At 43.3% G+C, this 13,858-nt stretch overlaps 1 protein-coding gene across 2 annotated transcripts; it reads left to right on the top strand.

Annotated features, from left to right (window-relative positions):
- Positions 1–2,005: 2,005 nt before the first annotated feature.
- LOC121550645 (myosin regulatory light chain 2, ventricular/cardiac muscle isoform-like) lies at positions 2,006–12,796 on the top strand. 2 transcript variants are annotated; one of them, XM_041862983.2, is made up of 6 exons: positions 2,006–2,280; positions 6,437–6,602; positions 10,683–10,787; positions 11,306–11,384; positions 11,814–11,862; positions 12,558–12,796. In XM_041862983.2, exons 1-6 carry the CDS (start codon positions 2,239–2,241, stop codon positions 12,660–12,662), a joined length of 546 nt encoding a protein of 181 aa, XP_041718917.1. In that variant the 5' UTR covers positions 2,006–2,238; the 3' UTR covers positions 12,663–12,796. The 2 variants fall into 2 exon arrangements, with proteins under 2 accessions (XP_041718917.1, XP_041718918.1); XM_041862984.1 differs by lacking the exon at positions 2,006–2,280 and adding an exon at positions 5,236–5,314.
- The last annotated feature ends 1,062 nt before the right edge of the window (positions 12,797–13,858 follow it).

Genomic DNA, 13,858 nt, shown 5'->3' with positions numbered 1-13,858 from the left:
TGACACACACAAACACACACACACACACAATGACATAATCATGGAGAATATATGCATCTCTCGCTTTCTCTTTTAGAGGATTTATTCCAATGAAATGCTCAACTCATAATGAGACTAATGGCTCTATTCAATCCATGTAGTTACATTTCTGAATGGAGAAATTAAGCTAGACTTGTGCAGAAATGTTGAACAAATGCATGCTGTCCTATCTCCAGAAGGAGGTTTTAAAGAGGAGAAATTACAGTAATCGAAGACAATCCTGGATAAATTTTTTCTGAAAGCTCTTCAGATTTAAATGCATGTATCACTTTTTCTCTCCCCACACATGTAAGATTTATTTAAATTACTATGTTGGCCTTATTCTCTCTCTCTCTCTCTCTCTCTCTCTCTCTCTCTCTCTCTCTCTCTCTCTCTCTCTCTCTCTCTCTCTCTCTCTCTCTCTCTCTCTCTCTCTCTCTCTCTCTCTCTCTCTCTTCTTCTCTCTGTCCTTCTCTCTTTCCTTTTTCTCCCTTTCACATCCCCTCCTCCCCCCTCTCTCTATCTCTTTCTCTACCCTTCCTGTCTCTCTTCCCCTCTTTCTCGCTCATTTCCTCTTTCTCTCACTCTTTCTCTAAACGTTGAGTGAGTCTCATAGATCCACAGCGTCATCATTCCTGGCCTCATCAGGGCAGTACATTTAAAGGTAATCATGCATGTGAGTGCATCAGTATCGCAGGGACCAGCTAGCTCCTCTCTTTCTCTCTCTTAGCTCCGGGAGCTATCTTTGACTTAACAAGGAGGCCCATCGGTGTGACGATTGTGTTTGCGCAGGGGAAGATGGGAACTGAACAGACATGGATTGGCAAACTGGATGAAGGAGCGTTCCCTCACGTCTCTTGCCAGAAAATAAAGAAATAGAGAGAGCGAGAGGAAAGAAGGAGAAAGGTGGGGGTAGATGTGGGGGTGGGGGGCTTTATGATGATTAATTATGTTTGGGTTTCCCCAATTAAAATTGAAAATTACAGTTAATCAACCTGCCAATGCGGTGTGCTGCGATGGAGAATGGTACCAACGTTGGCTTAACATGTAGAGGAGGATGTACAGCAGTGAATAACTAACTGTAAGTCGCTCTGGATAAGAGCGTCTGCTAAATGACTAAAATGTAAAAATGTAATAGCCCTCAAAGGGGTATTAATAGTAGCATACACGCATCATATTTCTTAAAATTGAATTCCTATTCAAAATGACAGTACATTATGTACTGAAACTGTAGAGATAAAAATATAGAAATTGTGCCATGGGCTAATTCAAACAAAGCATTGCTGTGCCAATGGAACACAACAATAGCTGTGACATGCTGAATGAACACAGGCCATGAGGGAACTGAGAAGGAGACGCTTTCCTGTCCCCATCTCCCCTGGCTGGGCTCCCTCATGTGACTGTCAGACAGTCACACACACACACAAACATTCATACAAGTGTGCAGGGGAAGGGAGGAAGCCAGAGGGGGGAGAGGGGGAACAGAGGAAGCAGTGTAACCCAGGTACAGTAAGAGGAAAGAGGGAGAGAGGTGCCGTGTTGAAGTATTATGCAGAAGGGAGAGGGAGAGAAGGAGCAGAAGTATAGCTCACACATGAGGAGAGAGAGAAAGGGGAAAGAAGAGAGCAGAAATCATACAGGGGAAGAGAGGGAGAGTGCAGCAGAGGGAGCTGTAGTAGACAGTAGCCCAGGCGTGCAGTGCTGTGAAGTGCGGTGCTGAGAAGGGCATTGGGAGTTAAGGAGGGCCCCAGAAGACTCCTGCGGCTCTATGCTCCTCCCCTCTCCTCAGCGAGGGGCTCAGGGAGCACTCAGCCCAGTGCCTTCCCCCCCACTGGCAATTTGTTTTCCTAATCCACCAGAGCCTGGTGCTACCACTACCACTACTGCTGCTGCCCCTCTCTCTCCCCCTTTCTCGCTCTCCCTGTCTCTCTCTCCCTCTCTCTCTCTCTCCCCCTTTCTCACTCTCCCTCTCTCTCTCTCCCCCTTTCTCACTCTCCCTCTCTCTCTCTCCCTCTCTCCCTCTAACAGGCAGGGCCCCCTCGAGAGCCCAATTAGGGCCGTCTCCCCCACACGCAGATCTACCCAGGACTCCCCACTTCTCCTCCTCGTCTTTTTTTAATCAAATAAGACTCCTCTAGAGGCCAGTCTTCGTTTTAAGGAGACGGCATTCTGGATTAAATTTTAATTAAGGAAATATTAGCCTTTTAGAAGACATCGGAAATGAATGGAATTGGGAGGGCGAGGGGAAAGCCACCCAGCGAGGTTTGTGTGCTTCTCTGTGGGAGTGTTTGTATGTAGATGGAATGTAAATCATATTATAGTGCCATTATTGGTACAAGTAGAGGTTCATCATTGGAATAAATTGAAAGCTTATTAATGTCATATAATTTTGCATTACTATATATCAGACAGAAATTATTGTTTATTTCTGTGGGATAAATAGACGTTATTTTTGTACAAGATAATAAGGTACTTAACCTAAATATGTAAACAAGGTGAATGGATTAACATCTAAAATGGAGGTTCATCCACTCTCTACCTGGTTATGTTAAGTTTCACTGTAAATTGAGACGGGATCAAGCGTGACCAGTGCCTTTCTCCGGGAATACATTGCCATCTACTGACAATCATGTGAAAATACAATTTAGCTGAGGTAAATATCATTTTGGAGCAGATAGCTAAACCACTTACAGTATACATAGTCATAAACATATTTTCACCCTCCAAAAAATCTTTGTTAATGCACAGTACCGTACCTTTGCCTGATCTTGCATTATCTCTGCAGAATCTAGGAGTTCTCCCTTTCATTCACCTTCTGTAATGATTCAAGCTTGCCCTCCTTGGCAGAGGTTTTGCCATATTGCTTACTCTTATCCAATCCTCTCAGATCTCCACAAGTGTTAAGGGGGCAATTTAGGTTAGGGTGTCTGCCAAAAGGCTTCTCAACAGCTTCTACCCCCAAGCCATAAGACTCCTGAACAGCTAATCATGGCTTCCCGGACTATTTGCACTGCCCCCCCCACCCCCACCCCATCCCCATCTTTTACGCTGCTGCTACTCTGTTTATTATTTATGCATAGTCACTTTAAATCTACCCACATGTACATATTATCTCAATTACCTCGACTAGCCGGTGCCCCCGCACATTCACTCTGCACCGGTACCCCCCTGTATATAGCCTCCCTACTGTTATTTTACTGCTGCTATTTAGTTATTTGTTTTTATTCTTAAAAAATAATAAAAATGCACTGTTGGTTAAGGGCTTGTAAGTAAGCATTTCACTGTAATGTCTACACCTGTATTTGGCACATGTGGCAAATAAAATTTGATTTGATTTGTGGTCCTCTGTAGCTCAGCTGGTAGAGCACTGCGCTTGTAATGCCAAGGTAGTGGGTTCGATCCCCGGGACCACCCATACACAAAAAAAGTAAAAATGTATGCACGCATGACTGTAAGTCGCTTTGGATAAAAGCGCCTGCTAAATGGCATATTATTATTTAGTAGCTTGTTGTCAATTTCACAGTTACCTACTGCAGTTTAATCACCAGGGGGCGCCAAAGACCCGACTGATAGAGTGGCCTATAATAAGTTGAGCTGGCCAAAGCCCTTTGACAACAGAGTGAGCTGCAGGTGGTTCAGATGGATCGTTGGCCTTTACCACTGTCAGGGGATTAGCCAACACACTCTAAACATTTACTGGGAAAGGTTTAACAATAGGGACTACACGCAAAGGTGTGCATACTCTCACAAGACTAAATACTAACTTGAGAGATGCATGAACAAGTATGGGGAGAATTATTGAAGTGATTGACATGCCTGGTAGTGTGGTCCTGTTGGCCACACAGATTATGTGAATACAGTGATTGACAGGGCTGGGTGGCAATGGGGGAGGGCCTTGAGGGTGCAAGAATAATGAAGTGATTCACAGCGCTGGCCAGTTTTATGTGTCCGTCACATGCCTGGAAGGAGCCCAAGCCGTCTGTGTTATTGGAGGAATGCAGTGCCCATGACATTGTTGCCCCTGGAGACCTTGACTCCTCTCCGCTCCCTCTGCTTGTAGCAGCACCGAACATGGACACAACCCCCCAGTGGTCCTCTGGGGGAAAAAATCTTCACCCTGTTGGTTCACGCAATGGCGTGCCAGGGACCACAGCAATAGGACATTCTCCACAGTCTCCCCAAGCCCATTCTCTGAGGCACGTTATACGAGAAATGTTTTACTGTACACGCATGCACAGTCACACACACACACGCACACACACACACACCTATCACTCAGCTAAAACAGACCTCTCTCCAAGGTTGCTTAGTTGTGGAGATGAGTTACTGCTGTCTGACAGAACAATGGTCACCTGTTTTCCACACAAACATAAAGTGCCGCCAGCACAACAGTGGTCCATGTCTGTACAACTGAGGTCAATAGGAGCTATTTTCTTGCTTGACTGTTCAATTTGAAGGGCTTATGTTTCTATCAAGAATCTGGTGTTTGGCTTATACAACCCAGACACCTATAAGCTGCCAATAATGACATTCTTTAGTCCCAAAATACTGTTTCAGAAACAAATGTTGAGCAGTGAGCACAACTGAATTGGTTCACAATAGTGAGCTATGTTGAGAGTGCAGCTGACATGAGCTACGTCGATGTTATTTCCTGTACTCATCTCTGCAGTGAATGCTAAATGAATTGTTCAACTTCCTAAAGAAGTATCTTAGGGGTTGATTATAACGTTTAAATGTGAGACAATACAATGGTCTAGTGATCAACAAAGCCCTGTGACCTCAGTGACCTTAGCCATTCCATGGTGTCCAACCCTCCTATTAGTGAAAAGCCACACCAGAGCTGTTCAAAGTGTCTCCTTCCACCGCAAACTAGACAAGGGCATCAATTCATTACCGTGGTAATCTGGCGGGCTGAGACGTGGTGTCGCACCCGGCCTAACTACAGGACCTGTGAAGTCTGAGGCATTGACACATACTCACAACTACCCACACCCCCCCTCCTCGAGGATAGGGGTCGGATATGACTGTCTGATCGTGCCCCCTGCTCCTAAGATAAGGTGTCACATAAACAGTTCAGAGCCACAGCACCCCTGCATGGGTCAATTACAATGGGTGGCTGGGGGCTGTGGGTGTTAGTCCTTTATATGGCTGGCATGCCTTGGGTAACGTCCCCCCATTGTCTAAACATAGCGCAGGTGGGCAGAGGAGCCAAGTGTGTCGCTATATAAGTGACCTGGGTCACTTTTTAGTGTCCTCTCAAGCGTAAGTGAACAACTGAGAAGCTCCTAACATAATGGTAAGAATGACACCTCCCTCACTCTCTCCTCTCTACTTGTCTTCATCTTCACCTTGGGGTTAACTAAGTGTCTCAATTTCATGGTGTATAGGATGCTTAGAGTTCTTGGAGAAGCTAAGTTTACTTCAGAAGTAGACAGGTGTTGATGTATTAAATGCATTTATTAAGACTCTATTTAGTGATGTATTCAAGGAGAGAACACTCTTGTTTATTTGATAACAGCTGTGGGGAATGGTAAATTGACGGAGTACATTTCTTGCCAATTGTAATTAAAATCCCCAACTGTAGTGATGGGGAGCTTGATTGCATACCAAACATGTTTAAATGATAAGAAGAACAAAAATCTTGGAAGGTTACTAAGAACTGTGATTATTAGGTCTTATAAAAGTAGGACCTAATAATAATTTGCCCTAACCATCTCCACAGTGTATCCAATCAATGTCAATAGCAGGAACGCCATTCAAATTGTTCATCATTTTTGGGGGTGCCGACTCTGTTGATTTCAACACTTGACCTCTACTACAGTGTTATAAACTTTTGTGACTGTGGCTCTTCAATATTGAAAGCTCTGCATGTTCTAAAAGTGATACGTTTATTTAGAGATATTAATAGCCATGTAGTTTTGTGACCGCATGCTGTGCTCTGTAGTTCAATGTTAGATGTTCATAGTTTTGGTTGTGCATTTGAAATGAACAAAACCCAGCAAATGTAATTTATGTCATTATTGTTACTTATTATTATTCATTATAATTAAGCAATAAGGCCCAAGGGGGTGTGGTATATGGCCAATATACCACGGCTAAGGGTTGTTAATATACCACAAACCCCAGAGGTGCCTTATTGCTATTATAAACTGGTTACCAATGTGATTAGAGCAGTAAAAATAAATGTTTTGTCATACCTGTGGTATACGGTCTGATATACCACGGCTGTCAGCCAATCAGCATTCAGGGCTCGAACCGCCCAGTCTATAACAGTCAATAAATGATTACTGTTATATTACATGATACTGTCAAATAATTCAAAATTAAAGTCAATGTATGCAATCTGTATCGAAATGTATGCACACTGTTGTTATTCATCATAACCTCAAAGTAATAGCCATTTCCCTGTGTATCTCAGTCACCCAAAAAGGCAAAGAAGAAGGCAGCAGAGGCCAGCTCCAATGTGTTCTCCATGTTTGAGCAAGCCCAGATCCAGGAGTTCAAGGAGGCTTTCACCATCATGGACCAGAACAGAGACGGTTTCATTGACAAGAGTGACCTGAGGGACACATTCTGTGCGCTGGGTGAGCTAAGGCGAATGCTTACTCCTCTGGAGAATGGCCCTTTGCAGTATAAAATTGGTGGTGAAGTTATCTTCCTTGGACAAGAAGTTACAGTAGTTTTAATGCCCCTCCCTCTGTCCTCCAGATACAGTGGGGAAAAAAGTATTTAGTCAGCCACCAATTGTGCAAGTTCTCCCACTTAAAAAGAGGAGAGAGGCCTGTAATTTTCATCATAGGTACACGTCAACTATGACAGACAAAATGAGAAAAAAAAATCCAGAAAATCACATTGTAGGATTTTTAATGAATTTATTTGCAAATTATGGTGGAAAATAAGTATTTGGTCAATAACAAAAGTTTCTCAATACTTTGTTATATACCCTTTGTTGGCAATGACACAGGTCAAACGTTTTCTGTAAGTCTTCACAAGGTTTTCACACACTGTTGCTGGTATTTTGGCCCATTCCTCCATGCAGATCTCCTCTAGAGCAGTGATGTTTTGGGGATGTCGCTGGGCAACACAGACTTTCAACTCCCTCCAAAGATTTTCTATGGGGTTGAGATCTGGAGACTGGCTAGGCCACTCCAGGACCTTGAAATGCTTCTTACGAAGCCACTCCTTCGTTGCCCGGGCGGTGTGTTTGGGATCATTGTCATGCTGAAAGACCCAGCCACGTTTCATCTTCAATGCCCTTGCTGATGGAAGGAGGTTTTCACTCAAAATCTCACGATACATGGCCCCATTCATTCTTTCCTTTACACGGATCAGTCGTCCTGGTCCCTTTGCAGAAAAACAGCCCCAAAGCATGATGTTTCCACCCCCATGCTTCACAGTAGGTATGGTGTTCTTTGGATGCAACTCAGCATTCTTTGTCCTCCAAACACGACGAGTTGAGTTTTTACCAAAAAGTTATATTTTGGTTTCATCTGACCATATGACATTCTCCCAATCCTCTTCTGGATCATCCAAATGCACTCTAGCAAACTTCAGACGGGCCTGGACATGTACTGGCTTAAGCAGGGGGGACACGTCTGACACTGCAGGATTTGAGTCCCTGGCGCGTAGTGTGTTACTGATGGTAGGCTTTGTTACTTTGGTCCCAGCTCTCTGCAGGTCATTCACTAGGTCCCCCCGTGTGGTTCTGGGATTTTTGCTCACCGTTCTTGTGATCATTTTGACCCCACGGGGTGAGATCTTGCGTGGAGCCCCAGATCGAGGGAGATTATCAGTGGTCTTGTATGTCTTCCATTTCCTAATAATTGCTCCCACAGTTGATTTCTTCAAACCAAGCTGCTTACCTATTGCAGATTCAGTCTTCCCAGCCTGGTGCAGGTCTACAATTATGTTTCCTGTGTCCTTTGACAGCTCTTTGGTCTTGGCCATAGTGGAGTTTGGAGTGTGACTGTTTGAGGTTGTGGGCAGGTGTCTTTTATACTGATAACAAGTTCAAACAGGTGCCATTAATACAGGTAACGAGTGGAGGACAGAGGAGCCTCTTAAAGAAGAAGTTACAGGTCTGTGAGAGCCAGAAATCTTGCTTGTTTGTAGGTGACCAAATACTTATTTTCCACCATAATTTGCAAATAAATTCATTAAAAATCCTACAATGTGATTTTCTGGATTTTTTCTCCTCAAATTGTCTGTCATAGTTGACGTGTACCTATGATGAAAATTACAGGCCTCTCTCATCTTTTTAAGTGGGAGAACTTGCACAATTGGTGGCTGACTAAATACTTTTTTCCCCCACTGTATTTCCAATGAGTGTAATGATTGCTTCCACAAAACGTCTACATTTATATTGAGAATGACTGATCCAAACAACAATCTCTGACCATAACACCTGTGCTGCTCAGAGTAATGTATTTAGAGAGTTGGGCCATTTAGGTTTCTACATTATGATGCACTTACATCACACAACATTATATGGCAGCCATGTTAGCACCCATTAACATTACATGGGAATATAATGTCTACAGTCGTGGTCAAAAGTTTTGAGAATGACACAAATACTAATTTTCACAAAGTCTGCTGCCTCAGTTTTGATGATGGCAATTTGCATATACTCCAGAATGTCATGAAGAGTGATCAGATGAATTGCAATTAATTGCAAAGTCCCTATTTGCCATGAAAATGAACTTAATCCCAAAAAAACATTTCCACTGCATTTCAGCCCTGCCACAAAAGGACCAGCTGCCATCATGTCAGTGATTCTCTCGTTAACACAGGTGAGAGTGTTGACGAGGACAAGGCTGAAGATCACTCTGTCATGCTGATTGAGTTAGAATAACAGACTGGAACCTTTAAAAGGAGGGTGGTGCTTGAAATCATTGTTCTTCCTCTGTTAACCATGGTTACCTGCAAGGAAACACGTGCCATCATCATTGCTTTGCAAAAAAAGGGCTTCACAGGCAAGGATATTGCTGCTAGTAAGATTGCACCTCAAGATTGCACGGATCATCAAGAAATTCAAGGAGAGAGGTTCAATTGTTGTGAAGAAGGCGTCAGGGCGCCCAAGAAAGTCCAGCAAGCGCCAGGACCGTCTCCTAAAGTTGATTCAGCTGCGGGATCGGGGCACCACCAGTGCAGAGCTTGCTCAGGAATGGCAGCAGGCAGGTGCGAGTGCATCTGCACGCACAGTGAGGTGAAGACTTTTGGAGGATGGCCTGGTGTCAAGAAGGGCAGCAAAGAAGCCACCTCTCTCCAGGAAAAACATCCTGGACAGACTGATATTCTGAAAAAGGTACAGGGATTGGACTGCTGAGGACTGGGGTCAAGTAATTTTCTCTGATGAATCCCCTTTCTGATTGTTTGGGGCATCCGGAAAACACCTTGTCCGGAGAAGACAAGGTGAGCGCTACCATCAGTCCTGTGTCATGCCAACAGTAAAGCATCCTGAGACCATTCATGTGTGGGGTTGCTTCTCAGCCAAGGGAGTGGGCTCACTCACAATTTTGCCTAAGAACACAGCCATGAATAAAGAATGGTACCAACACATCCTCCGAGAGCAACTTCTCCCAACCATCCAAGAACAGTTTGGTGACGACCAATGCCTTTTCCAGCATGATGGAGTACCTTGCCATAAGGCAAAGGTGATAACTAAGTGGCTCAGGGAACAAAACATCGACATTTTGGGTCCATGGCCAGGAAACTCCCCCGACCTTAATCCCATTGAGAACTTGTGGGTGGACAAACAAAAACCCACACATTCTGACAAACTCCAAGTATTGATTATGCAAGAATGGGCTGCCATCAGTCAGGATGTGGCCCAGAAGTTAACTGACAGCATGCCAGGGCAGATTGCAGAGGTCTTGAAAAAGAAGGGTCAACACTGCAAATATTGACTCTTTGCATAAACTTAATGTAATTGTCAATAAAAGCCTTTGACACTTATGGAATGCTTGTAATTATACTTCAGTATACCATAGTAACATCTGACAAAAATATCTCATAACACTGAAGCAGCGAACTTTGTTTGACCACGACTGTATAATGAGCATTATGAGCCATTTACATGACACTTCAAAATTATACGGCAGCCATGTTAGCGCCCCATTAATATTACATAAACGTTCAAAGAGTGCTACTTTCTCCTCCATAGCCGTTGCTAAGTAATAATTGACACTTCTGCATTGTGCTGTTTATTTCTGAGAGTTTTCAAAACCTATGAAGATGTCCAGTGAAACCATATATGCAATTTGTTGACACCACAAGTCCACAACACATTACAGACTTGGATACACATTATCCAGAATGCTAATCAATTAATAGTCTGTTAAATTCGCTGCTCTGTTTTGCTTGTTTACAGTTGGTCATTCCATAGGGAACTGGCGGAGGCGCTCTCATACTATTATTACATTACCAACATTTGGAGAATAAAGGTGTTAACATGGCAGCCATTCTAAAACCTGGCCAAACTCTCTATATATATGACTCTGATGCTATGTAACTGAATGTCTAGAATTAGAACAATATTCAACATTATAAAAGTTGGCCCAACTCTCTGAATAATACATGGCTCTGGTGCACTTTCCCACTGTGTCATGTGAGTTGTCCCACTGATCTCTGACCTGTATTGCTTCCTATCCTGTGTGTCTCTGCAGGCCGTCTTAACGTGGGTAATGATGAGCTGGACGAGATGCTAAAGATGGCCCCTGGACCTATCAACTTCACCATCTTCCTCTCCATGTTCGGCGAGAAGCTGAAAGGTCAGGCAACACCACTGTATGGCCCACAAATTTACATTTTAGCAGTCATTTTAGTCATTTAGCAGATGCTCTGGTCTTATCCAGAGCGACTTACAGTTAGTGAATGCATACATTTTTTATACTGGCCCCCCGTGGGAATCAAACACACAACCCTGGCGTTGCAAACGCCATGCACTACCAACTGAGCTACATCCCTGCCGGCCATTCCCTCCCCTGGGCCACCCCATAGGTCTCCCGGTCACGGCCTGCTACAACAGAGCCTGGATTCGAACCAGGATCTCTAGTGGCACAGCTAGCACTGCGATGCAGTTCCTTAGACCACTGCGCCACTAGGGAGGCCTTACATGTCATATATGGTGCATCACATGTAAACTGAAACATTATGACTAGCTATTGCTTACAACAATCATATATTCAGACCGACATGAGGCAAATTACTATTTTCCTCAGTGATATCTTTTCACGGTGCACTGTTTAGAGACACCAGCTGTATGTCTGAAAAAAGTGTCCTCTCTCAGGTACCGACCCCGAGGAGACCATTATTAATGCCTTCAAGATCTTCGACCCCGAGGGACAGGGAGTCCTCAAGGGAGAGGAGTAAGGACTTTATTAATTCTAATACCGTTAAACGTTACAACAGTACCTGTAGCTCTTTCCCGTCATTGGTACGCAGTACAGTTAGTAATGATCAAATTCCTAAAATGATCTAATTAGTCGCTTTAGGAATTATTCAATAAGTCAATAGCTACTGCAGTAATAGATAAGGCATTAGAATTGCTTTTGAAAAATTACTAAATTCTAATCTATTGAACCTCTTTTTTGTGGTTGCTGATAATTACCCATCAATGATAGTTTCAGTAGTTTTATAGATTCTTCTAGAATAATGTGACCTTTTCTTGTGGAATGTCACGTGTTTTAATAAATAATTAAGGAAAAAAGTGTAACTTCTTGGAGCCAACTCTGAAAAAATAACTCACCGTCACGGTTGATGTACTGTACCTAACAAGTCATAATTTTCCTTTCCAGTATCAAATATTACATCATGTCTCAGGCGGACAAGTTCACCGAAGCTGAGGTAATGTCCTTCTCCCAGGTTTCTGCGGCTCAGTGGGATTTGTGTTTGGAATCAGTTGACTTATACTGGTTGACTCATTCCTCATTTCCTGTCAGAGTCCCATCCATCACACAGGTCCATTTCATAGACTTTATCTCTAACCCACTTATCGCTGACCCTGAGCCCCATCAGGACCCAGTAAAGCTATGGAACAAACGCTTCCCTCAGACCATCTGCTCCTCACAAAACAGATCATGTATTCCATAACAAAGACAGTGAATCTGATCAGAGCCCCCATCCAGAGCACTGTCCCATTCTAACTATGTACAGGAGCCCTATCTACTTACAGTGAGCTTACGCAGTCCTATTATGAGTCCCTTGGAGACAATGGAATTTATTTCTTAAAAGCATATTGATGTACTCACAGAAATAACTTGCATTCATTTTGCATGTGTGTGTATCATGGTTCGTTTTCATAGTATAAAGCAAAACCGTGAGTGGATATTTCGGTCTCATCTCGGCTTATTCAAAGAAGGCCACATCGTGACTTGAGATGCATGTGTGTTCACTTTTATTTCAACTAACGATACACACCAAGTTCAGCTTGGAGTGCAAAAGGGCTAGGTTAATGTATTATTAGCATTAGGTGAAAACAGTGACCAACCAGTTTTTCAACCCATGACATTGCATGACCTTTGTGTGCTTTACCCTTCCAGGTTGAAGACATGTTCACAAACTTCCCCCTGGACGTCGCCGGCAATCTGGACTACAAGAACCTGTGCTACGTTATCACCCACGGAGAGGAAAAGGAGTCGGAGTAAAGGAGCCAATCACAAACTCTCAATCCCCCAACCAATCACCTTGGACTGCCCACTACACATCATCGCCCTGTACACATGACTTGTTTCCTTTTCCACATCTCACTTTCCCCACAATAAAAACCTAATAAAAACGAGGCATTGTATCATTTGAACTCCAAGATGACTGTGTTGAAATTGAAGAGTTGACTGGGTTCAGAGGTAATGCTGAACAATGTCTTCTATGTGAGATGGGAATAGCCTTATGCATATTTCAGACACCCTCAAGTCGCAGGGGTTCACAGAGGTTAAGTGCAAGAAGAAGAGTGCTAATAGGGATACACATTAAATGTAATGCTTCAGGTTGCCCTTACACAATAGGAGTTAGGTGACTGATAAGTCTATATTCAGATTCAGCCTCTCTGTCCCATTTGTCCATTGTGTTACAATACATCACTGCTCACAGTAATTACAGAAAATTACTAGGAATGTGAGACTCAGATAGGACAAGCAGCGAGCCAGAATACATTGCATTGTGCATGTAAAATCAAATCACATTTTATTTGTCACATGCGCTGAATACAACAGGTGTAGACCTTACCGTGAAATGCGTACTTAACCAACAATGCAGTTCAAGAAATAGAGTTAAGAAAATATTTACTACATAAACTAAAGTAAAAAATAAAATAAAAAGTAACACAATAAAATACCAATAACGAGGCTATATACAGGGGGTACCGGTACCAAGTTAATGTGCGGGGGTACAGGTTAGTCGAGGTAATTTGTACATGTAGGTAGGGGTAAAGTGACTATGCATAGATAATAAACAGCGAGTAGCAGCAGCGTAAAAACAAAGGGGGGGGGGTCAATGTAAATAGTCCGGGTGGCCATTTGATTAATTGTTCAGCAGTCTTATGGCTTGGGGGTAGAAGCTATTAAGGAGCCTTTTGGACCTAGACTTGGCGCTCCAGTGCCGCTTGCCGTGCGGTAGCAGAGAGAACAGTCTATGACGGGTGACTGGAGTTTTTGACAATTTTTTGGGCCTTCCTCTGACACCGCCTAGCATATACAGTGGGGAAAAAAAGTATTTAGTCAGCCACCAATTGTGCAAGTTCTCCCACTTAAAAAGATGAGAGAGGCCTGTAATTTTCATCATAGGTACACGTCAAGTATGACAGACAAATTGAGGGGGAAAAATCCAGAAAATCACATTGTAGGAT

This window comes from Coregonus clupeaformis, chromosome 35, assembly GCF_020615455.1.
Source record: "Coregonus clupeaformis isolate EN_2021a chromosome 35, ASM2061545v1, whole genome shotgun sequence".
NCBI classification, from domain to species: domain Eukaryota; kingdom Metazoa; phylum Chordata; class Actinopteri; order Salmoniformes; family Salmonidae; genus Coregonus; species Coregonus clupeaformis.
Note: the sequence above shows the minus strand (reverse complement) of the source record. Positions and strands in the feature narration are given on the sequence as shown.

Bases quoted from the DNA above. Each gene is read 5' to 3' on its own strand.
- LOC121550645 (XM_041862983.2), top strand. From the start codon at position 2,239: ATGAATGGAATTGGGAGGGCGAGGGGAAAGCCACCCAGCGAG. The intron at 2,281-6,436 runs GTTTGTGTGCTT...TGTGTATCTCAG, and splicing joins GGGGAAAGCCACCCAGCGAG to TCACCCAAAAAGGCAAAGAA. The intron at 11,863-12,557 runs GTAATGTCCTTC...TTACCCTTCCAG, and splicing joins ACAAGTTCACCGAAGCTGAG to GTTGAAGACATGTTCACAAA.